Below are 26,460 nucleotides of genomic sequence, written 5' to 3'. Positions count from 1 at the left end.
CAATTAAAAAACTAAAACAGAAAAGGAATTTTTTTATTATCAAAATACACTTAAATTACGTGATATAGTTTTATGACTCCTAGGATTCATATGTAGATATGTGGCCCTTCTTACTAATCTAATTTTTAGATGGATTTTAGAATTTATATATATATATATATATATATATATAAATAAAAGATGGAGACTAATAATATGTAAAAACAAAAAAATTTCAAAAATTAAAATGATAATTTTTTAAGAAAATTTTTAGATCTATTTTTAGTTTTTTTTTTAGGAGCAAATGTTATGCATCCCATGCATGTAACACTTTTTCTAAATTATAACCTTTTTGACGCTTTACCTATTCATTGTGTGTGGTTTCTATGACTGACGCTCTAAACAATCAAAGCAAGACACACTTTTGAGGCCCTAAACAATCAAAGTAAGACACACTTTCAAATAATACCAAAATATAATGTTTTAGTATCAGAAATCTTTATGATGGTCTGAAAATTTATGTTCGTACTTGATTATAAAATTTAAAAGATTAAAAAGTAGTATAAATCGAACAGATTTATAAACACTTGAAAATTAATGGTCTAGATAATATATTATATGATGCATTTATTTCAAGACTTGAAGTCTAATTTTTTTCATTTTCATACATCTTTAGGTCGAGATGATCGAATTGAAGGTGAAACAACTCCTTGTAGTGAATTTTTGAGGCGCGACTTAATTTATTTGATTGTTTAGAGCCTCGTCCTTTTATAAGATGTGCTTCATTAAAATACCCTAAAAATTTTAAGCATTGGAACTCAAATAAAATGGTAAATAGTTTATTTTGATAAAATTCTAAAAAAAAAAAATTAAGTTCGTATTTTTAAATAACAACGATAAAAAATAGAAAATTTTATTTAGTAATTATTTGCGTAGAGGAAATAAGGGAAAAGGGGAAGTGCGCGTGGGTTAATGTCCTCTTCATGAGGATCTCACCTCCCCCTCTATAATCATCGACCCACTCATTACTTTTGCTTACAATCATATCACTCCTTGGTTGCCTCGCACGCATGCTCTCTCTCTCACTCCTATAAAACCCCCCCCCACCCCTCTCTCTCTTCCCCACTCTCACGTGCCACTCTTCTCTTATATGCTCTTCTTCCCCTCTCTCTCTCTCTCTACCACTTCAATTGCCAGGTCTCAACATCCCCCCCTCTTAATCCTCTCTCTCCTCCTCATAACTCTCTCTCTCTCTCTCTCTCTACAAACTATCATCTCTCTCTTCCCCCAACAATTCTCTCTCTACACAAAATCCATTATCGCTCGTCTCCTCTCTATCTCTTACTTCTCTACTTCCTTCTGCCTCCCTACCTCACACATCTCTCTCTTGATCGATGGCGGTGTCCGGTTTCGAAGGCTTCGAGAAGAGATTGGAGCTCCGGTTCACCGGGGCTGATCCGAACGGCCCTGGCCTCAGACGGCTCGGCCAATTCGAAATCAACCGCATACTCGAAGCGGCCCAATGCACCATCGTGTCGGGACTCGGCAACCGATTCTTCGACTCATACGTGCTGTCCGAGTCGAGCCTCTTTATCTACCCGTCTAAGATCATAATCAAGACCTGCGGGACTACCCACCTCCTACAGTCTCTCTCTCTCTTCCTCCACCATGCCAAAAAACTAGGGCACTACATCTCTTCTTGCACCTACACCAGGGGCAACTTCATTTTCCCGGAGTCCCAACCCTTTCCTCACACCAACTTCAAAGAAGAGGTCTCTTTCCTAGAGAACGACCTTCCCCCGAGACTCAGCGAGAGAAAATCCAGTGTTTTGAGGTCCAAGACCTCACATTCATGGCATGTCTACACCTCTAGGGACCCCAACATGCTAGAGACAGGTGCCCAAAATGAGGTGTACACTATGGAAGTGTGCATGACCGACCTCGACCGGAGCTCCGCTCGTCGGTTTTTCCGACACGAAAATTATCTATCGGGTGATGAAGCGGGGAGGGAGATGACTGAGAGGTCGGGAATTGGGTCCATAAGGGCGAATTCAGTAATTTGCGACTTCGCGTTCGACCCGTGCGGTTACTCGATGAACGGATTGTTGGGGTCCTCTTACTCGACGATTCATGTTACGCCGGAAAATGGATACAGCTACGCGAGTTTCGAGTGCGTGGGCCTGGGCCTGGGCCAGGGCCAGGAGATGGAGGAAGTGGCTGCGGTTCTGGCAAGAGTAGCCAGGGTTTTTGGGCCCGGGACCCTGTCAGTGGCATTACGGGCCCCACAAGGGGCGGAGTGGTCAATTGGGGAGGCGGCGACAGTTCTTGAGCCAATGGGGATGGCGCTTCGTGGGGCCCGTGCAGTCGATGTGCCCGGTGGGGGTAATGTCGTTTTTCAGGCTTTCGAGCGGCGGAGAGAGTTGTAAGCATGGAATATGGAGTTGCGACTGTCTTTTCCCGGCCATGGCTACAGAGAGTGAGAGAGAGCTTGTTCCACAGGAGGACAGTTGAGTTGAGGGTGTTGATACTTCATACTTGGGACCATATTATGTTGCATTTCTAACATGAATTGACCTTAACACTAATCACAAGAAGATGAGAGAGAAAGAGGAGAGAGAGAAAGAGGGGGGATAAGGGCTCCTATAGTGGGATCATCACATTCATAATGCCTCACCATTTTGATGTATCACGCCTGAATCGAAATTTAGGGTTAGTGGGGAGCATTTGTGTTGTGCCCCTCTATCTTTGTCCACAAAAGAATGTGTCCACTTTTATTCCATTGCATATTTTTCACTTCTTGGGCTTATTGCTTCTTTGTAAATTGGACATCTATTTTACTAGTGTGCCTCATAGACAAATGCTTTTTGTGCTCCTATTATTGGGATTAACCGGAAATGGACGGTTAAGATTCATTGAAGCAGGATGTGATAGGGTTTTCCCATATTGGTAAGTTTTTTGATAAATGGGTTTTTTTATTCCAATGACTTAAAATTATTCATTTTAAAAATTGTGAGTCATCGCCGAGTCATTTAAGTCGGTCTGCAAGTCATCCAGTCCCAGTTTTTAGCTTCTTTTCTTGTTCAACATGGTCAAAGTTTTTAGCTTCTCTTCTTGTTTAACATGGTCAAACCTGAATACCTCGAGTTTTATAGAACTTGATTATGACACATGGCTATTAGAGCTTGGTTTTTGTGATTATCTTTGAGAAAAAATAGACTTTGAAGTACAAGATGTTCACGATTAATTTTAATCATTAGATATCAAATTGGGTGGTTGTAACAATTGCACTAGCCAAGCTCAAAGTTCAAAAAAAAAAAATCGAACTTTGTGACACACCTAAGCTATCCGATTGTACATTAGATGGTTATAAGCTATCCGATTTCACATTAAATAGTTATAAGTAAATGTGACCTTCTTATTCCAATGCTAAATACTTTCATAATATACAACCCTTTTATTCAATGGACATGTTTGCCCTTTTCTTCAATGGACATGTTTGGGAAAATTGTCTAGGGAACTAAAATGATGAGCAAGTCTAGCATTATGATAAGCAAAAGAAAATATAGAGTGATGATCCCATAAGGCCTTCCTCCACTTATGTGTGTAGGACTTCAGAGGATCACCATTAAGGTAGGCACATATCTCGTAAAAAGGTATCATATGGGTGTGGGATTGGACTTTTCTATAGATCTATGTTAAATTTAATGATGATCATTTAGAGTTCTATACACATGGGTCGGGGGAGGGTCGGGTGAGGGACGGTCCAATAGGATCATTTCTCTAAAAAATAAAGAAAAAGTTTACATAAGGTTGCAACTTTAAAATGTAGAATTAAATGTGCACCTCAAAAATCAATCATGAGAGGTTGTTTGGATGTTGGAAAACACTCTAATTGATCATCTCGACATTGAGATGTATGAATATGAAAAGAAAAAAAGATTTTGAGTCCGCAAATAGTGTATCTTGTAATACATTATCTGAACCTCCTATTTTTAAGATTTTCATGTGTTTATAGATCTACTTGAGTTGAACTATTTTTAGAGTTTAAAATTTTATAATTAGAGATAAAAATAGATTCTCAATCCATCCTAAGAATTCTTTATATCAATATTATATTTATAATAAAATTTAGAAGTGTACTTTAATTGGATTGTTTAAGGTTGCAACCTTATGAAAACCATATCCAAAAAATAATACTATGAAGACAAATAAATAATGGGAAATTTATCAAATACCATAATAGACATTACACGAATTTGCAACTATTTTAACTTATGATCACATGGTCTCTTTGTTGACAATTCCTTAAATTAAAAGGTATGGTTAGAATGTTAAATAATTCGTGGCTATTTGGATAAAATTCCCATACTATGAGTAATAAATTTTAGTTAATTTCAAACTAAATTAGATAAATAATTCAATGGATTTAGTGGAACAATACAATGACTATGCATGTAATGCATTTTTCGAAAATGGGATTAGATGTTCTTTTTATTAGGTAGGCATGAGATTATGATTTAGATATGAAACTAGAAATAAAATACCAATTTAAATAAATAAATGAAAATGGAAATGGATTATTTGGCAATTTTGTTTTGTCACGCATGTATTATCTTGGTCACTTAATAATTAATTAGTTAGTGATTGTAAATGTGAACGTCAAGAAGAAATGAGAAGTCCAGGCATGAAAACGATATTCGACAAAGAAAGCAATAAAGATGATGATATTCTTCAACAAAGTGGATTTAAAAAAGTGATGGTTGATGGCACGCGCGAAGGTAGAGAGAGACAGTCCAAAGTAGGGGGTGGCAATGGACCCGGATTCGACTTGGGTCCAAGAATTGGATCCCGGTGCGTCAGGTATGGATCTAAAGATTGGACCCAAACACTAATCGGATCTGGGTCCAAATATTGGACCCGAATACTAATCCAGTCTAGGTCCACGTGGATCCAACTCGAATAGTATTATTATATAAATAATATCTAATATATAATTTTTAATAATATTTAAATAAATCTAAGTATATATTTTTAGTTATAATATTTAAATAATACATGTATATATTTAACATAACATATAATTATATTTGAATATATTTTTTATTTTTGGATCGGGTCCAGGTCTAGGTCCCTTCTTTTCGGGTATGGGTACGAATCTGGGTCTGGGTCCAAGTCCGACCTGACCCGTTGCCATCCCTAATCCATGTGAAAGAGAGAGAGCATCCTATTGGTTGACGAGCATTCTTACCGTGGTTGACTATCCATTGCGGTGGACATAAACTCTCATAGGTATGGGATCAAAATAAGGGAGGGAGGCACGAGAAGAAATCGTTTTTTTATCAGTGTAAATGCCCCTTCAATAAAATTCAACAAGTACACTTTCCGGATACAGCCAGATCAAAATGCAATTTTTGAGTCATTGAGTTGCACAAAAAAAGACCTTACAAAACCACAGTCTAAAAAATTGGTATCTTTCAGTCGACAATCAATATAATATTATAAATACCGATTGAAAATATATTTTTCTCTCACTACAAAATCTATCATCCAATTGATATATTGCAATTGACCATAGTTCGAAAACAACCTTCTCACCCAATATAAATTATATTCCAATCAATAGGTACAAACTTCAATTGGGTACAGTACAAGAATATCTCTCCCTGCAGGAATTGTCTTCCAATGGATAGAATAAACTTCGGTTTGATATAATATACATGCATAAAAAAAATTAATATAAATTACATTACTAACACCCTCATCGCCAAATTCTGTCAAAACCTCATCTAAACGTCGTCTTCATATATGACAACACTCTTAGTTCCCGTTAAATTCATGTAGGAGATGTTGATGATAACAAAAACACTCCTAGTCCAAATCAAATTGCGATCTTAGTCCAAATCAAATTGCGATAAGAATTAGATAGGGTGTCAGGGGTTGATGATAATAAAAACACTCATAATCCCATTTAAATTGTGGTAGAAATTAGATCATGTTACAGATGTCATAGAGTGACATAAATGATAATCCAAAAAAAATCATGCTTTCTATACTTACGAAAAGACAGAGAATGTACTTTTAAAACTCGAAAGAGAGAACGAGAGCTTTCGTTGAAATGCGAGAGTGAGCTCCCGTACCCTGTAACTCTCCTGTTTTTACTAACCTTGTTTTTCTCAAGCTCATCTCATAACTTATCGAAAATTACTACTTAAACATTAGAAAATCTTTATATAGATCATCTCGCCTTGAATATTGTGGTTGTGAAAAAACATTAGAACTTCAAGCTCAAAAAATAGTGTATACTATCCATTTCGCCTTAATCAAGTGTTCGCAGAACCTCAAGATTGTCTCATTTTTTAAGTTTCAAACAACAAAATTTTGTTGTTGGTGTTGGAAATTGATTTTAGAGCGATCATATATGTTTTTTTTTTTGTAGAAAGTGCTTTCCAAACGAGAGGATTTGATATGAGGCTTTATTTCCTTTTCATAAAACCTGGGCCTTATAAAAAACTTTATCAATTTTAAAGTAATATTTTATACAGTAAGCTTTTACCTGTAAATGGTAGTTGATAAAAGATGGAGAAAATTACAAAAACCCCTAAAAAGGAGGCTTTCTAAATAACCCACTCTCAACCAAGTTTGTTTTTTTAAGCAACTTTTATCCCAAATTAAAAAATTGTGGCAAATACCCCCGCAAGTTAAAAAAATTCATTTTTTTTTAACAAAAATGGCCATTGTACCGTACCGCTCCCAGTTCGCATGCCCAAAGTGTCAGACTGTTTGCATTCCGGAAGTCACCGGACCGCATGCCCAAAGTGCCAGACCCCTCTATTTTTTGTCGGACCGCATATTCTCCAAAAACAAAGTACTAGACTGCCCCTATTTTGTACTTGACCGCACGCTTTCTTAAGGGTATTTTGGTCTTCAATTTATCTTTCATTTTTTTTAATACCTGGAGGCCATTTGATAGAAAAGTTAGACTTAAAGTAAAATTTGCTAAAAAACACTCCGTTGGGGGAAAGATATCTAAAAAGTATTATTTTGAGAGTATTTGTAATTTTCTCTAAAACACAACTTTAAAAGAGCGCCGCTTCCAAAAATACGTGGCATCAAACTTTTGGAAAGGAAGAAAGAGAAGGGAGCAATGATTTCATGGAACCGTTTCATAGTAATATGACGTAACAATCTTAAAAACTTATTTTATAACCATTTGTTTAATCCAAATTTTGAAATATAAACTCTTTTTATTTTAATTAACAATCAAAAAAAAAAAAAAAATTGAAAACACAATCTAAAAAGTATTTTTTTAGCCCAATTAACATAGGCCGTTCATTTTGGTTAGATGCTAAGATCTAAGCCTTAGAAGGATTTTTCTCATTGTCAATTTTTTTGGATGGCTTTATTATCGTTAGACGAATGATGTTAAAAAATGAAAAAATGATTTTGAGTTTGTGAAGGCTAAGATCTTGAAATTCATAAAATAAACAGTCTAGATTTGTTTATGGAGGGGACTAATTTTGGCCATATCTAGGGTTCAAATTGAATTTTTTTTTTTTAATAATTGATTATTAAGATGAAAAGAGTGTGTGTAAAATTTGAGATCATACAAATACCACAAACATGAATTCCTAGGAGTGTCGTTCCATTATAATATATACCACCTTTGGATCTGGAGAGAAGGAGAGTTATAAAAAGGATGGAAATGGTGTCCTCACGGACCACAAATGACTGAATGGTCGGGCATAACAAAACTCCAATAAGATGTTGGTTTGAAACCCTACGCATTAAAAAAAAAAAGTTTACATATCCAAACCCCATTTGCGAGAGAGGGACTCCAAACCCCATCTGAGAGAGAGAGCATGCAAACCCCACTTTAAAACTTCGCCATCAGTTTCCAATTTACCAGCACATGACCTGCAAAAATGCCCAAAGTGCTCGCGAATTCTCTAGATAAATTTATGGGACATTTATCAAATGGAAAAGTCTTTCTAACGTATATAAGTGAAAATAAATAGTAATTTCGTCTATTTTCATAATCGTTCAAAGTTCATCGTACGGTCACAATTGTTCGGTAATGTTTTATTTTTTTAATTTTTTTTCTACAAAACAGAATGATCTGAAATTTGTAGCGTGTGTACATATTAGTGAGATGTACTTAATAAAAATATATAAAAAATAATTCGTAAAAATAAAATTGACCAAAAATACCCCTAAAACTTTTCGGGGGTATTTTGATCAATTTATTTCATGTAAAATATTTTTTTGATATTTTTCATATATTCGCCTATTTTTCATGAACACATGATTCAAATTTCAGATCATTTCGATTTGTAAAAAAAAATAATTAAAAAATAAAACATTACCAGACAATTGTGACAGTGATGAGAGTAAGCGAAATCACTATTCATTTTTACCTATAAGCGTTGTGTAGTATCTTCCTTATCAAATTGATTATAAGATATGCATTATATCATATTTTATTCGTATTTTTTTATTTAGTTTCAAAATACTCATAAAACATGATAGTTGCAAAAATGCAAAAGGTTAAATAGTTTCTCTTATTGGTATAATTAACACCCACAAATTTTTGCACTCAACTTTTTTGCATAGGAATTGTATACAATGAAAACATTTATCTTTGTTACAGTGGTTTAAAAAACGGATTGGTGGTTTGGATCGGGTATCCTTAAAACCCACCCGGATTGGTGGATTGGTGATCCGGATTAAGAATCGGCCAAATCGGTTGGATTAAACGGTAAAAAAAATCTAAAAAAATTATTAAAATTCATTATAAATGTTGCTTTTTAGAAATCCAATAAGAAATCGGTGTACTACATTATTAATTTTCATTTTTTTTTATCAATATGTTAATATTGAGATATTTTTTCCCTATATGAACTTATTTTAATCATTAAATTACATCATACAAAACAAAATCATGGAACTATCATAGTTGAAGTATATAATCATACATGGACTATAATAAAGAATGGTTTTTTTATAAGAACATTTTAGTTTTTTTGACAAAAACCTTTTATTTTTTTACAAGAATGTTTGTCGTTTTACATTTTTTTTTGTTGTTAGCAAGAACCTTTTTTATGACAAAAAGTACTTGTCGTATTATTATTTTTTTATAAGTACGTTTTTTCTTGACAATAACTTTTTATTACTTTTTATTTTTTTGACAAAAAACAATTTTTTGATAAGAAAAATAATAGATAAGAACCTTTCATTTTTTTTTTATAAGAAAATTTTTATTTTATTGATAACAAAAAAATTTGACAAAAACAAAAATTGATAAAAAAAAAGAAGAAACCTTTCGATTTTTTGAGAAGAAATTTTTTTGACAAAAAGCGAAATTCATAAAGAAAACCTTTTCATTTTTTTCTTATGACAAAAAATACTTGTTGTATTATTATTTTTTTATAAAAACATTTTTTTTTTACAATAACTTTTTATTGCTTTTTATTTTTCTGACAAAAACCGTTTATTTTTTTGACAAAAAAAAGAAATTTGAAAAGAAAAATAATTCATAAGAACCTTTCACTTTTTTTATATAAGAAACTTTTTATTTTATTGATAAGAAAAAAATTTGACAAAAAGCGAAATTGATAAAACAACCTTTCATTGTTTTGATAAGAAAATTTTTTGACAAAAGCGAAATTGATAAAAAAAACCATTCATTTTTTTTTATAAGAACAAAATTTGACGTCATAAAAATAAATTTGACAAGAAAAATAATTGATCAGAGAACCTTTCTTTTCTCAATTATTTATTACTTTTTATTTTTTTGACAAAAACCTTTTATTTTTTGACAAAAAAAAAATTCTGATCAGAAAAATAATTGATAAGAACATTTTACTTTTTTTTTATAAGAAAATTTTTATTTGACAAAAAGCAAAATTGATAAAAAAAAAAAAAAAAAACCTTTCATTTTTTTGATAAGAAAAAAATGTGACAAAAAGCTAAAAAAAACTTTTCATTTTTTTCTTATGACAAAAAATACTTTTTTTTATATTATTTTTTTGTATTTTTTTTTTTTTTTTACAATATCTTTTTATTACTTTTTATTTTTTGAAAAAATACATTTATTTTTTTGAAGAAAAAAAGAAATTTGACAAGAAAAATAATTGATTACAACCTTGCATTTTTTTTTTTGTAAGAAACTTTTTATTTTATTGATAAGAAAAAAATTTGACAAAAAGCGAAATTGATAAAAAACACCTTTCATTTTTCTGATAAGAAAAGTTTTTGACAAAAAGCGAAATTGATAAAAACACCTTTCATTTTTCTGATAAGAAAAGTTTTTGACAAAAAGCGAAATTGATAAAAAAACCTTTCATTTTTTTTATAAGAAAAACATTTGACGTCAAATAAATAAATTTGACAAGAAAAATAATTGATAAGAGAACCTTTCTTTTATCAATTATTTATTATATTTTTATTTTTTTGACAAAAACATTTTATTTTTTTGACAAAAAAAAGGAATTTGATAAGAAAAGTAATTGATAAGAACCTTTCATTTTTTTTTTTACATCAAAATTTTCATTTTATTGATAAGAAAAATTCTTGACAATAAGCAAAATTGATAAAAAAAACCTTTCATTTTTTTGATAAGAAAATTTTTTGACAAAAAGCAAAATTGATAAAAAAAAACCTTTCATTTTTTTCTTATGACAAAAAATACATGTTGTATTATTATTTTTTTTAAAATTTTTTTTTTGTTTTTACAATAACTTTTTATTTTTTTATTAAGAAAAAAATTTGACCAAAAGCGAAATGGATAAAAAAAAAACTTTCATTTTTTGATAAGAAAAAAAATTGACAAAATCGAAATTGATAAAAAAACCTTTCATTTTTTTATATGAAAAACATTTGACATCAAATAAAAAAATTTGACAAGAAAATTTATTGATAAGAGAACCTTTCTTTTATCAATTATTTATTATTATTATTATTATTTTACAAAAACCTTTTCTTTTTTTGACAAAAAAAGAAATTTGATAAGAAAAGTAATTCATAAGAACCTTTCATTTTTTTTTAAATGAAAATTTTTATTTTATTGATAAGAAAATTTTTTGACAAAAAGCAAAATTGATAAAAAAAAAAAAACCTTTCATTTTTTTGATAAAATTTTTTTTTGACAAAAAGCGAACTTGATAAAAAAAAACCTTTCATTTTTTTCTTATGACAAAAAATACTTGTTGTATTATTTTATTTTATTTTACAATAACTTTTTATTAGTTTTTTTTTTTTTTAACAAAAACCTTTTATTTTTTTGACAAAAAAAGAAATTTGACAAGAAAAATAATTGATAATAATCTTTCATTTTTTTTATAAGAAAATTTTTATTTTATTGATAACAAAAAAAATTTGACAAAAAGTGAAATTTATAAAAAAAACCTGTCATTTTTTTGATAAGAAAAAAATTTGACAAAAAGCGCAATTGATAAAAAACCCTTTCATTTGTTTTATAAGAAAAAAATTTGACATCAAAAAAATAGATTTGACTAGAAAAATAATTGATAAGAGAACCTTTTTTTTATCAAGTATTTATTACTTTTTTTTTTTTTGATAAAAACATTTTATCTTTTTGGCAAAAAAAAGAAATTTGTTAAGAAAAATAATTGATAAGAACCTTTCATTTTTTTATATAAGAAATTTTTATTTTATTGATAAGAAAATTTTTTGACAAAACGCAAAATTGATAAAAAAAACCTTTCATTTTTTTGATAAGAAAAAAATTTGACAAAAGGTGAAATTGATTAAAAAAAAAAAACCTTTCGTTTTTTTCTTATGACAATAAATACTTGTTGTATTTTTTTGTTTTTATATTATTTTTATTTTTTGACAATAACTTTTTATTACTTTTTTTTTTTGTTGACAAAAACCTTTTATTTTTTTGACAAAAAAAAGAAATTTGACAATAAAAAGAACTGATAAGAACCATTCATTTTTTTTTATAATTTTTATTTTATTGATAAGAAAAAAATTTGACAAAAAGCTAAATTGATAAAAGAAACGTTTCATTTTTTTTATAAGAAAAAATTTGACGTCAAAAAAATAAATTTGACATTTCAGTTTTTTTATAAAAAAAAATTTTGATGTCAAAAATTATAAATTTGACAAGATAAGAGAACCTTTCTTCCCGAGGGGATTGAAAAATAATTGATAAATTTGACAAGATAAGAGAACCTTTTTTCCCAAGGGGATTCAAAACCAACGCCCTCCACATGCAAAAGGCACGTGGTAATGTGTAAGCCACATGCTTCTTAGTAATATTAAAAGCACAAACAAAAGTTATAATATATTATTGTTTTAAGTTAATACCTTCACATTATCCCACATCGAAAAGGTAGAAGGAAGTTATAGTGAATAAATACATATTTGTAGCCAACGAGGATAACATGTGCGAAGTGAGGAGAGTCATATGACGAGGTGTGTGAACTTTTAGGTTTCTGTAATTTTTAAAATTTACAAAAATACCCATTGAAGAATCGGCGGGCCATGACGTCATGAATCTCCCGTTCATGACGTCCGTGCGATTGCACGGGTCTGCCGGTTCCCAAGTCGAATGAACCGAATGACCTCACATGCCGGTTCTCGAGAGTCGAATGACCTCACATGCCGGTTCCCGAGAGTCGAATGAACTAAATGATCTCACATGGTGAGGTTTGTCGGTTCCTGAGTCGACTGATAGATTCATGATGCCAGTTCCCGAGAGTCGAGTGAACCGAATGACCTCACATGGCGAGGTCTGTCGCTTCCCGAGTCGAATGATAGTCAAATGCCAGTTCCCAAGTTGAATGAGATTCATAACCTCACATGGCGAGGTCTGCCGGTTCCCGAGAGTTGAATGAACCGAATGACCTCACGTGGCGAAGTCTGCCAGTTCCATAGTCGAATGCTGATTCATGACGTCCGACGATTGCACGGACTTTTGAATCTCTTTCTCACAAAGAGGTCACAATTGCTAATAGTATTCAATGTTAAAAGGTGGTATGGTTTAGAGTGTGTCATAAAGTTCGAGAACTATTTTTTGAACTTTGAGTTTATTTAATGATACACTCACAACCACTCACTTTAAAATTTGACAGGTATAAATAATTGTGATATCCTTGTATTAAAAGTAAATGATCTCTTTATATATTTCTTCTTTATTATAAACCCAAAACAATAAATTCATAAAATAGTGATTTTCACAAACAAAATTTCGATCTCTTTCCTTAATTCGCACTCTACATGCTATTAGTGTTTTAAAACCCGAAATCAGGTTTGAATCAACCGATTGTAACAATTTAGATTAACGATTGATTTGGTTAAACAACTTACAAAGAAATCGGTAATGTGCAATACCACAGTTGGGCGAGACCACATCGCCCAACTCATGGTGGCAATTGGGTTGGGTCCACCCAACAGGGCTCCGTGTGACCCAAGTATAGGACATTATGGGTGGCCTCGGGTCCACGTGACTAGAACCAACTAGCGTCGAGTCTGGTTTTGAGTCCATCTTGGAGCTTATCACGGTCAACACAACCCGACCCAACTAATTTTTCTTTTATCCAGACCCTATCCAACCTAACCCAATGCAATTGACTTGGACCTGACAAGGGTTCAGGTCGGGTCTGGGTCCAATTAGGACCGAGTCAACTCGTCTTCGACCCAAACCCGAAAAAACCCTGTTAACACCCTTGCGCTTAGCCACCAGATCTGAACCGTATGAGACATTGGGACGTTGTGATCCCGTGGGACTAGAATGTACATTTGATCACATATAGAAAACTCCTATAAGGATTTCTGTAACTTCAGAATTCTAATATTATCTCTGATTCCCCGAAAAATAAAAGGAGCGATTTTGATCTCTAAAGTCCCTAGATCTCATCATGGATCATTTGATTATGTTTCATGCCAAATTTGAATAGGAAACTCTGGTTCGATTATTTGAGGTATATTTGGTGTTATTTTATTTAACTTAGAGGTGAATAAGATGATTTTGGAATTTGGTACTCAGCGAAATCCCTAAAAATAGTGTTTTTTTTTTTTAGTACCAACCGTACAATTAGGCCTCATTGTACCACGAACTCCTTTTTCCTTGAAATAAAGGAAAATGGTTTGATAAGGGCTGTAACTCTATCAAAATAAGTAAAGTCTCACCTAAAAGCTCATAAAAAATTGTAATTCAAATATTAGAAAACCTTTATATCGATCATATCAACTTGAACATTATGGTTGTAAAAAAAATAAGGATTTCAAACGCTAAAAAATAGTCTATATTTATGTGGCTGAAAGTGCTTTCCATATGAGGATTTGAGATGAGGCTTTATTTGGTTTTCATAGAGCCTAGGCCGTATAGAAACTTCTTTCTTGAATAAATCCATCGAGTGCCTTACGTGAGCTTGGTTAAGTGAAATAATGAGAAAAAGGTGGGAAATAGCGAGGAAATGATTTAAGGGATTGTGTACTTTAACTTCACATCCAATAATGGACTTCATTGTGCTAAAGGCAAATAATCATATTTTATACTTTTCCATAATTTAAAAATATGCTTTATCATTGAATGAGGTTTTGGCACGAGCACGATTATTTACAATTGCATCACAAACGCTTGCTAGAAAATCGATCTAGTGACATAAAACCTCGTGATGGCTCGCAAATCCTTTTGGACCCTTGACCGGTGGATCTATAAAGACCTAAAATAAACAATCTAAACAAGAGTTGGATCAAATTTAGGGCTTGAAATTTATTTTCTTTGATTCTATGATCATTGAGGTGGAGTTGATAGATTTGCATAGGGGTGCGGTTTGTAAGGAGCCAAGGCCCTAAACAATCACATTAGAGCCCACCTTCCAATAGTGTCGAGAAATATGGTTTCAATGTTGGAACTTTTTGGGATGGCTTTAAATTATATTTTTATCTTTAGTTATAAAAGAGATCAAGTTTAAGGCTTGATCAAGTTTAGGGCTTGGTTTACGGCTTGAAATTATTTTCTTGATTCTATGATCATTGAGGTGGAGATGATATATTTGCATAGGGGTGCGGTTTGTATAGAACCGATGCTCTAAACAATCAAATTAGAGCTCACCTTCAAATAGTGCCGAGAAATTTGGTTTCAATGCTAGAAAGTTTTATGATAGCCTTAAATTATGTTTTCATCTTTAGTTATAAAATTTAAAACTTTAAAAATAGTGTAGATCGAGCAAATCTATGAAAACTTGAAAATCTTAAAAATTGACGGTCCAAAAATGCATTGCAAGATGCACTATTTTCAAAACTTGAAATCCATTTTTTCTCATATCCATGCATATTGATGTCAGGATGATGAATTTCATTATATTTGAACATCAAAACAACATCTTCTAATGAAAGTTTTGAGTTACCCTCTAATTTGATTGTTTAGAGCCTAGGCTCTATATAAACTTTTCCCTTTGCATAGTTCATGGCGCCAAATGTGGTAACAAGTTTTGAAATGCGGTTGTATACATTCGCGGCCTTACGAAATACTTTTTTTTCTCCCGGAGAAAATTGACATTTTCATTTTTTGAAAAAGAGGGAGTTTATTTTGAGTTATTAAAAAATATTAGCCATGACTAGTTTTGTGGCATTTTTTGGTTGGTGAGGTGTGTAAAAGGATTCCATCTTAAACTATACAAGTAAGACGCATCTCTAAATTTTATCGAAAGATGTAATGGTGTCAAAAACCTTATGATAGCTTGAAAATCTATGTTCAACACGAATTTTAAATTTTAATTTCCAAAAATGATGCAAATTGAGCAGATCTATGAACGATTCAAAATCTTAAAAATAGACGGTTCAGATAACTTGTTATATGATGAACTATTTTCAGGAAGTAAAATTTTTCTTTTTATGTATGCCATATATCTCAATGTCGAGATAATCATTTGGAAAGTTTTCAAACTTTAACACTCTTTTCTATTAGATTTTTGAGGTGCGTTACAACCTTATATAAAATGTAGTAATCCGATATTGCTTGTCCTACTTAATTATATAACAGCTATTTTATTGAACAAATGGTACTGCTTTCTCCAAAAACACCTTTGCTACCGCCTTTATATAACGTATGAGTACAGTGGTTACCTTCGTAACAGCCGTGTTATCCAGCCGGAAGACGTTTATTATGTATTTATGACCTGAATTGTGTTCGTAAAACGAACTTCTTTAAGAGAAATTACCCCCATAAGCTAAAGAAATAAAAAATGGAGATTATTGAAGAGCTCAAATTATCTTACAAAATTATTAAAAAGTTCAAAAGATTTCAGTTATCAACATCATCATAGCCCATTCAACTATTTGGGATCGACTACACGAATTATGATCTACCATACTGCTCTATCAAGGGTCATGCCATCAGTGAGGCCATCAGTCTCATATATTTTTGTACTACTTCCAACTATATTTGTTTGGGCTTCTCCTTGCTTTTTTTTAGCTTTCCACTTGAAATAACTCGCACCTCCTAACTTGTGTTTTACTAGGTCTACGTTCTACTTGGCCAATTTACTTAAATCTACCCCATCGTATTGTACCTGGCCAGGCCACCTAAATCTACTCCCATCTTATCGTCTATTGGAGCAACAAATTGTGTAAAAGTAAATTGTTAATTTCTTCCAAATTGCCCATGTTTTAATATTCACTACATAAAGATACCTCCCTAAAAAGAAATTTTTCAACTTTTTCCAAATTATTTTTTAAGATTCATTGCATTTTAGTTATTTGGCCCACTTATATGGCTTAAGCCACAATTAAAAAAAAAAAAAACAAATTGGTTGTTGAGGATTAGGAACACAATACTATCAGATGACTAGAATATCCCTCATAGTTTAGGGTTAGTAATACAGAACTAGCACCATTTTATTCATTTAATAGTTTTGCGTTCCCAACCTTAGATAACTAGGATTATTTTCATTATTTTGCTCGAACCACTGAAATAGGTCAAATTAACAAAATGCCTCTGGTAGCTCAGGATTTCCAACCCTCAACATAGTTAATTTGGCTTGAACAAATTTTTAAGGAGGTACCTTTATTAAAAGAAGCTTTAAATATAAACCCTATAGTGTTATACAATATCTTTTGGACTCTTTATTGGTTTTGAAGAAAATAATGCCTTAGCTTCCTTTGCTTTGAAATAAATGAAATTCCGTATCCCTTGCCTCTAAAATTATCAAACAAATTATGAGAAAAGAAAAGAGGAAAAATTAAGAAAGTTAAAGAGAAAAGTGAATAGAAAAAAAGTTAGACCCAAACACGCATGCTTTGGTGCTTTGAGGAGGAAAAGAACTTGATGCATGTGAGGGACAAACTCTTTCTTTTTGATACTTTAAATATGCACATGCCTTTTTGTATCTCATTAACACACACATGCATATTTATTGGGATGTAAAGGATATCTCTACCTTTTGCTGCAAATGCACGTATTCTCGTAGTTAGGGATCAAATTTTTATCGAAAGTTTAAAAAAGTTGATATGACTGGTTAAATCAGTTAGACATTGATTTTGATCATTTTTAACTATAGCCAAATTTTAGTTTAGACGGTATTGGCCAAAGCATCGATCTGCAGTCAAGACAATTAGACCAACAGTTCGACATCATTCATTAAAGAGAATAGGAAGGAATAGGGATTTCTTTCATAAAATAAATGTGTCCAATATCATGGAAGCATTCACTTTTGCATTCACAAACATTCAAACTAGGGTTAGCAATAGGTCGGGTCGGGTGGCCCAGCCCTAAAAATCCGGGTATGGGCCACAAAATGTGGCCCAAGGGATGGGGCAACATAAACCCATGTCTAAGCCCACCTTGGGCTAAGACCACAATAAGGATGGACCAGTTCAACCGAGCCTAACCTTTTATTTTCTTGGATGGTGTTTGGACCAGCCCTGAAAGGGCCAGCACCTCTTCCACCCGATCAGGGCCCGGCTGTGGTCAGGCCAACCCTGTAGGAACTAAAGCTAGGATACGACCAAGGCTAGCCCAGCCCTTTTCAAACCTCATCAGGTATTTGTGTTATTATTCGTACCACCTCTTTTGAGGAAGAAATGAGAGTGTATTATGTGTTAAAAAAGTCCAAAGAAACTGGCTTTATTATTCAATGCAATAATCTTAACAACCAAACATTGGTAATTCGGCCATCTAAACTAGTGGGTGTGCAGTAGAAATATGTAATGAAAATGAGCATTTCAGTACCATGTAATTTCCAATTGACTTAGGCAAAGATAATTACTTGGAAAAATATAATATGATAAAGTGATGAACTTAATACTATAGCAAATGTTATAGTCTCATTTAGTGAGATTTATTTTTAAAAAAATTAAAAAGAAAAAGTTTAAAGTTATTTTCAACTGTTTGTGGGTTAAAACTTTGGAAAATTGTTTGCTTACCATTTTGTAATCATTAAGAATAAATTAATGACAAATGGAAAGAGATTTAAAATGACATCAACCACCCAATTAAATGTAAGGGGATCAATCATATGCTAAACAAGTGCGTTAAAAACTATATTATCCATTCCATTAGCTTCTCATTTCATGCCAAAGAAGCTTTTGGATAACAATAAGTGTTGTCAAGAATCTCAAGATCTCAAGAGAAAAATAAAATACCTCCCAACAGTAACGAACTTTTAGAAATATCAAAAGATTACATGCTCCCTCCCTCGGGTAAAATACATCTAATGGAAACCATCCAAAGTTTTAGAGAGTCAAATCTAAGTGTTTAGAAACTCAAAATCTTTCTTTTACGAGGAAAATACTCAGTGAACCACCAAAATTTAAGTAAGAAAAATACTCTTAATAAGTCTTTTACCCGAGAGAGCAAGTGTACAATGTGCTCCATGGGAGAGTGCTATAAAAAAGTTTTTTCTTTTTCGGAAAATACTTTGGCCTAACATAAAGCCACAAAGAAAGACCCCTTCTTTCTTTTGTCCCTTGCACAGGTTCTTGCAGTGAAAAGAAAGCCTTCACATTTATGGGACCCATCCTCAGGTTTTGGGGATCATAAACTCTTTATCCAAAGAAAGCAATGCAATATTCTTGGATTTCGAAGGAGAATAAATACCCAATATATGTTTAGAACTTTAGATAGGTAATACAATAACAGAGAGAAAAGTTACACATTTTTCCCTAATTTTTTATATGAACCAGTGATAAATTTTTATAAAATTTGTGGAAAGTCTAGTGCCTAGAGAGAGAGAGAGAGAGAGAGAGAGAAAGCACCAATAAACATGTTAAATACCAATTGTAAGGAGATGCATGGATTGTTGAACTACCCACAGCTAGTACATATAATGTGTGTTTGTAGGGAGAAAGAGAACACTAACAATCATGGCAGGAAATACTACTTTTAGGAGATGTAGATAAATCTGATCCATCCTCCCCAATACCAAATGAGGATGATTTTGGGCTTACGTTTCAAGGGTGTGCTAAAGACGTTCCAAAAGTGAGTCTGATTTGGGAAAGTTATCTCTCATAGTCATGACCTTAGAATCCTTACTTTTGCCTAAGACTTGATCTAACAACCGGCGAGCCTGCTCAAAACTGTATGGGTTTAAAGACCTTTGGAATTGCCCGGTTCCCATCGGTTTCTTAACGGATCAGTTTGGCATTCCCATCGGTTTCTCAACGATCGGTTTGGCGTAACCAATTCATTATTCAAATTCAGGTTATAAAACACTAGGCTTTAGTAACCTTAATTTTTAGAAATTAACATAAAAAATCTGTCGATTTTTGGTACAAAAAAGTCACAATTACACCTAGTCATCATATATAAAATCCAAACAAAGGGGTGTGTTATTTTTCACAAAAAATTGAATATCTAAGACATTATTTGATCAATGGCACACTTCAAACTACCTGATTTCATACAGTTACAAGAGATTTATGGCCTTAGAGTATACAATAGTAATGGTCTCATTATTACCTACCTCAATTTTAAGTGCAACCTGGCCTTAATTTGAAGGGTGCAGTATAGAGCCTAGGCGCCAAACAATCAAATTAGAGCCTATCTTCAAATAGTATCGAGAAATATGGTTTTAATATTGAAAATCTTTGTGATAGCTTTAAAATATAGTTTTATATTTATTTATGAAGTTTAAAACTTCAAAAATAGTGTAGATCGAGATATCTATGAAAACTTGAAAATCTTGAAAATTAATGGTCTAAAAATGCCTTAACAAAAAACTTGCAATCCATTTTTTTTTCATGTCCAGGCATCTTGATGTCAAAATGATCAATTTGAAGATATTTGAGCATCCAAACGACCTCTTCTAATGAAATGTTGGAGATAGGCTCAAATTTACTGTCCAGGGCGTCGGCTCTGTATAAACTTTTGCCTGATTTTAATAGCTGTGACCCCATAAAACATCACCAATCCCATGAGAAACCTAGAACCATGCTTTCCCCAAGGGACCCACTTTTCCTCTCTCATCAATTCCTTGCTCAAGGGCAAAGGATCCGTGTTTTCTTTATGAACAAGAAAAACTGCATCTCACCGTTGTAGATTGCCCTTGCTCTTTGTACGGCCTATTTCCATCTCTTAGGGACCTGCCACTGCCTTTAAAAAGGAAATTTTCGAGGCCCCCAAAAACATGGGGTCTCTGAAAAGCTGCTAAAAAAACTGTGCATTTCCATGATCAAAAAACACCCCAAAATCTTCATGAAAATCTGTACTTTCCAGGTGGAAATATTAGCCCTCTGCTCTTTTTGGGTCATGTAGCCTCCTTGTTTATAGGGTCATAGGCCTTTCACAGATGGAGGGATAAAGTGCCTCAAAAGAGAACTTGGGTTTTCTTCCCAAAGGCTAATTCAGTGAGGACCTTCCTTCTGCACCTGCAATTTCCCTGATTGTTAGGCCCTTTAAGTATTAAGGGTCCTTTCACTTGAAATTTCTTGGTTTCTATGTTCATGACCATTGGTTCTTTCTGGTCCTTGTTTTTTAGTGCGAGAAATTTTTTGTTTTGTGCTGAGGGTCTCCTTAATTTAAGGGTCTTTGCCCACAAGTTTGTTTGGGTTCAATCCTGAGATTTGGGGATCCGTTGGTTTTATTTCTAGATTTTTGTTTGAGTTCATAAGGGCCTGAATTTTATAGGATCATGGTGCCCCATGTTTGTCGGGATTCAAATCCAAAAAGCCCACAGTTTTTAGGGTCATTCTTCTAAAAGGCTTTTCAATTTTACGGAGGTTTCCTTTGTTGGGTCATTTCCTGTCAATTCTTAGTTTGTCAATTCCAAACACGGAGGGGTTAATTGCACCAAACCCAATTCTTTGTAGTAAATTTATTGCATTTTTTTTCTTGGTTTTAAGCATACGAAGCCGTCATTTTAAGGCTCATTGCATTAAAGATGTAATTGTTTTCAAGCCCACAAGGCCCTTAATTTTCAGGGTTTCTTGGGTAGAAATCACCTTCTTTGGAGGCTTTCATAATTCTGTTTTTAGGGCCACCACCCTGGAAATTTCTTGTTTTCTGAGCTCACAAGCCCCCAACATTTTTAAAGGATCATTTGCCGATAAGTAAATTATGTTGCACTTTAATAAATAACCCTTTCTGGTCATTACCCAACAAAGATCTTGATTTTCTAGCTCATTCGCCCCCAAGTTTTCATGGCCATTTCCCATTCTTTAGGGAAATACCTACAAAATCTTTCCCAATCTTGAGAGAACTTCAGTCTCTTGGATCACTAAACGCCAACTTCCTTTCTTTGATTCTCACAAAAACATTAGATTAGGAGCCATTTCCTGCAATTGTTCTGTTTCTTTCTCAAAAGCTCAGAAGGCCATTGGTTTCACACGATCATTGCCCCTGAAAGCTTCTTCCTTCATAGCCTCAGAGCCCTGAACGTGAACGGGTCACTGCCATTGCAAATTCTTTGGTTTGGAAGTGTATAGATTGAGTTTGGGTATTCTAAGACTTTCTCCCTTGCTAACCCAACGAGTCATAACCATCATTTCCCTGCAAAATTTGCCACTATTGAGAAATGGGTTGTGTCCATGGAAGCTGTTGCAAACAATACGAACCTTCCTCTCAGGGTAAAGAACCCAGAGATAGCTCAGTTTCAGAAGCCAATGCTAGAAACCATCATGGTGGTGATAGCCTTCACATGCTTACAGGAAGCTCAGTAGAACTAGCCCATGTCCCTTCTCACAATTACACTCTTAGATACTCCTTCTCAGCGCAAAGAGGCTACTACCCAGATGCACCGGATAAAGAAAACCAAGACAGTTTCATTATAGAAACCCAAATCAAAGGTAACTCAAATCTCCATTTCTTTGGGGTCTTTGATGGTCATGGCCATTTTGGCACAGAGTGTTCGAATTTTGTCAAGCGTAGACTATTTGATCTCCTAATTAACGACCCAAATTTCTCTGATGAACCTGATGAGGCCCTAACCTCTGCATTCTTAGCGGCTAATTCTGAGCTTCATAGCTTTACTGATATAGATGATAGTATGAGTGGTACAACTGCCATTACTGTTCTTGTTCATGGGAACACTCTTTTTGTGGCAAATGTGGGGGATTCAAGGGCTGTGATTGCACTTAAGGGTGGGAATTCAATCTTGGCTGAAGATCTTTCGAAGGATCAAACCCCATACCGTAAGGATGAGTGTGAAAGGGTGAAGAGTTGTGGGGCTAGAGTATTGAGTGTTGATCAATTGGAGGGGTTAAAGGACCCCAAAATTCAAGACTGGGGAAATGAAGAGAATGGTGATGGGGATCCACCGAGACTTTGGATGCCTAATGTGATGTATCCTGGAACTGCATTTACCCGGAGTGTTGGGGATAGCGTTGCTGAGAAGATTGGGGTGATTGCTGAACCTGAGATTTTGAAGGTTCAGCTGACACCCAACCATCTGTTCTTTGTGATTGCAAGTGATGGGGTTTTCGAGTTTCTCTCTAGCCAAGCAGTCATTGATATGGTAAGCGCAACTCAAATTTCCTTTGCTTATTGTTTTGGTTATTGAGTTGTAAGAGAGTTTTGAAATGATGCTCCAACCTGTACATGCTATAAGATAAATGATGCCATTAATTCCAGCGGAGGCCCACAATGAATCTCTTGTCTATAAAGATATTATTCGCAATTCTTCTGAACCTGAATTGGTTCTCCAGTAGTCTCTAAATTATACAAAAGGAAAAGAATAAAGAAAACATTTTTGGATATTTGCTTTTTTCGATGTTGTTTAGCTGGGAGAGAGTGATAAGAATCTCACTGATCTTAATTCTGACCATAGCTTTAGTTGTCACATGAAAGAGAATATAAGTTTCTGAAAGGATGAAGCAAATTTGACCGCTTTCTCTAGACACTAGGAAAAGGAAATAAGGAAACCAGGTTCCTTTTTCTTTACTTTTTTTCTTTTTCAAGATTTTAGAGAAACCTCATATTTTGTTTGAACTGAATGTCATGTTTCCACTACTGGCTTTTGATTAATAGAAGAAAAGCAAGATTTTCAGTGATCATATTTTGGCATTTCGCTGGTAATAAGAAAACCAATGAGCTTTTTCTTTTCTTTTGCATGTTAAGAGACAAAGAAACAGGGTCAGTTCTTTTCTTGGACCTAGTCCTTTCTCTTGGTCTTCCAGAATACAGGAGAAAAACACATAGGAATTTGTTTAAATATCCAATTCATTGGGTTACCGATGAAGGAAGAACAAGAATATGATTCTAATGATGTCCTGAGATTCATTTGTTCATTTATTCTTTGGTTGGTTGACATCATGGTATCAGTAGATTCTTTTGTCTTGGCAAACATTGAGAATTCTTTAAACTTTTTTAGTTCTTAAATATCATTGACGGTGTTACTTGCGTCGTTTAACTGACCATTTATTTCTTTTGCTATTATTTTGGGGCAATTCTTAGAAACTTCATTCCGTTAGGCTACTTATTTGAAAGATGTCCTTATGTTGTTAATTTAGAAAGTTGGGAAAATTGGAAGCTATTAAAATGGTTTGTTGCTGAATCAAGTCTGAAACAGCAGCTCAATCACCTATCTTGACTGGGCTTTGTAAGATGAAAGAAAGAGAAACTTTTATATGATATGACTTTCTGTTCATTAAGAATGACCTGCATGCTTCTCACTCTCCCTTTAATCTTAAATGGAAAGGTTTGACAAAACACATAGGGTGCTTTGGGAATTTGATAATTGATTTCATGAATTATCGACACTCAACAGTATGTTAATTAAATATTAAATTAATAAGAGGACATAGAAGTACAAAGCTAATAAGAAATCTTAAAACGCATGAGATCTGAAGCACTAAACAGTTTGAGCCTAACTACAATTTTTCTCTTTATTTTTGGCCCCTGCATGAGGAGGAATTTCCCTATCAACGTGTTCAAATTGAAGGACAGACAGAGCATGCCAGAAAAAACATATTTTTAGCCCCTGCATGAGGAGGAATTTCCCTATTAACGTGTTCAAATTGAAGGACAGACAGAGCATGCCAGAAAAAACATAAGGATTGAACTCCCTTGAAAGGATGGCTCTACTAATTTGTTTGAGACGAGGGGTTTCAAATATTGTAGGCGCGTGAAATGTGTCAGAAGACTGAAAGAGCAATAAAGTTTAGCATTATAGGTGGGACCATAGTGGAAAGGTGCTGGTACCACGTACTGATTTAGGTTAGGAAGAATAGATGGGCGTGTTTTACTGGTATGACAGCATTGGAAGGAAAGAATGGGTAACAGAATAAACTATATCCGAATTGATAGAGAGAAAACTATTAGGGCATATATGTAGTGCATGCTGCTTGGGTCTGGTTACGACATCAGTGCAGATTTTGCACGTATTTTGAACATTGTATTCGGTGTCAAATGGCAATTCGTGTCGAAAACTGCAGGACATGAGTATCTAGATAGCTATAAGCCCATTTTGAGTGTGCTGACAATTGGCTTCTAGTATTCCCTGAAATAGGTTTCTTAACCTAGCAAGTAGCAAGAAAGAAAGAAATGGGCCTGTCTTCCCCACTGAATTACACAAAAAAAAGAAGAAGAAAGAAATGGGAAATGGGTTTCTGTAAGATTTTTTATTTTTTCCAAATTTTTTAATTGGTTTTTAGTAGATTAGCGATGCATCCTGTTAATGTTTTAATTTTTTTTGTGTGCCCGTTCTCAATGGTGTTACTAAGTGGGACTAGCCACCTCCTCTATAGGTAATTTCATTGATCTGTCGTCTGATGCATTCTAACTTTGTGTATGCAGGTGGCCAAATATAAAGATCCTCGCGATGCCTGTTCTGCTATTGTTGCAGAATCATACAAGTTATGGTTAGAGCATGAGAATCGAACAGATGATATAACGGTCATCATAGTGCATGTCGATGGCCTGTGCAGTGTATGATATGAGATAACCAACCACCCATTGGAAAACAAAAAGTCATCTCGATGTTTATATTCATTTTCTATAGGTATTCAATAGATAACTTCAAGGGAGTAATTAAGTCATGATATCACTCTCAAAGATTATTAATAACTGTTGCAGCTTTCTTGAGATTCACCAGTCAGTTGTAGCTGTTGGAACAAGCATACAAAATATGCGGGTGGCAAAACTGGGAGAATCTAATCGGTCATGTCCCATAACAATGTAGCACCATCATGTTGTAAGTTCTTTTCTGAGTATTTTTACTATGAAATACATTTCTTCTGCAAGTATCTACATCGTTCTTCTGCTTCACATTGCAGTTAAAGAGATAGAGCCACATGTACTTCGAGGCAATCCCCAATAGCTGTCGTTCTTAATATGGATAATGGTTTACTCCCCATAAATTGATGTTTGAATGTGTGTATTTCTCTTTTTCTTTGTGCGTGTGTGCATGTCTGTAGAGAGAGAGAGAGCGTGTGTGTATGACTTTAGCATTTTATTGATTAATATCAGATGGTGGGACAACAGGGCATCAGAGAAAGATGTTGGGCATGGTTCGTATAGCAATCCATGTCACCGTGAATCTGCTTGAAGAGAATCTCTCTTCTACTCATGTATGAGTTGCAGGCTTCTTGCGTTTAAACATGGCCAGTGAGACTTGGCATCTCCTTGATGAAGTTCTAAGGATCCCCTTTGCATGTCCAAGAATATTTGATGCCATAATGAAATGCTATTCCTACTAATCCATATAGCTGTGGTCTCCAAAGGTTCAATGGAGCAGCCAGATGGAGGTGGTCCCTTGCACACTGTAATTCATCCCACTGTAATTCATTGTAAATATGATTTTGGGCGACTGTGATCTGACAAGAATTATTTGCAAATATTCTTTTAAGGAAAATGAATTTTGTAGAAAAAAATAGTCATCTATCTTTATGGTTGGATGTTTAATCACTTACAATAGCTGTAATGATCCACAAATGGGAAATATCAGAAAATCCAAATAATATGAGAATGCTAAAAAAGGTTTGAGGGATCTCTGGCCTTGCGTTTCTTTATTATGTTCCCGTCCCCTTTGGCAGTCATAGTCTTCAAAGAATTCAGCTTACAATTTCATGTATCATATG

General features: G+C 33.7%; 2 protein-coding genes across 8 annotated transcripts; both read left to right on the top strand.

The window, feature by feature from the left end:
- The first annotated feature begins 1,105 nt into the window (after positions 1 to 1,105).
- Positions 1,106 to 2,837, top strand: BUD2 (Adenosylmethionine decarboxylase family protein). The gene has a single exon (XM_006850787.3). It carries the CDS (start codon positions 1,374 to 1,376, stop codon positions 2,403 to 2,405), a length of 1,032 nt encoding a protein of 343 aa, XP_006850850.1. The 5' UTR covers positions 1,106 to 1,373; the 3' UTR covers positions 2,406 to 2,837.
- A 17,736-nt stretch (positions 2,838 to 20,573) lies between these two features.
- On the top strand, positions 20,574 to 26,369 carry LOC18440651 (Protein phosphatase 2C family protein). Of its 7 annotated transcripts, none has more exons than XR_002282054.2 (4): positions 20,574 to 22,898; positions 25,178 to 25,309; positions 25,457 to 25,574; positions 25,850 to 26,369. XR_002282054.2 is itself a non-coding variant. In XM_088849679.1 (2 exons), exons 1-2 carry the CDS (start codon positions 21,960 to 21,962, stop codon positions 25,313 to 25,315), a joined length of 1,077 nt encoding a protein of 358 aa, XP_088705805.1. In that variant the 5' UTR covers positions 20,574 to 21,959; the 3' UTR covers positions 25,316 to 25,408. The 7 variants fall into 7 exon arrangements, 1 of the variants encoding a protein (XP_088705805.1); XR_002282055.2 differs by having other exon boundaries at positions 25,178 to 25,382; positions 25,865 to 26,369; XR_016042697.1 differs by having other exon boundaries at positions 25,178 to 25,382.
- The last annotated feature ends 91 nt before the right edge of the window (positions 26,370 to 26,460 follow it).

This window comes from Amborella trichopoda, chromosome 1 (genome assembly GCF_054954075.1).
Source record: "Amborella trichopoda isolate Santa Cruz 75 chromosome 1, AtrichopodaSantaCruz75HAP2 v2.0, whole genome shotgun sequence".
NCBI classification, from domain to species: domain Eukaryota; kingdom Viridiplantae; phylum Streptophyta; class Magnoliopsida; order Amborellales; family Amborellaceae; genus Amborella; species Amborella trichopoda.
Note: the sequence above shows the minus strand (reverse complement) of the source record. Positions and strands in the feature narration are given on the sequence as shown.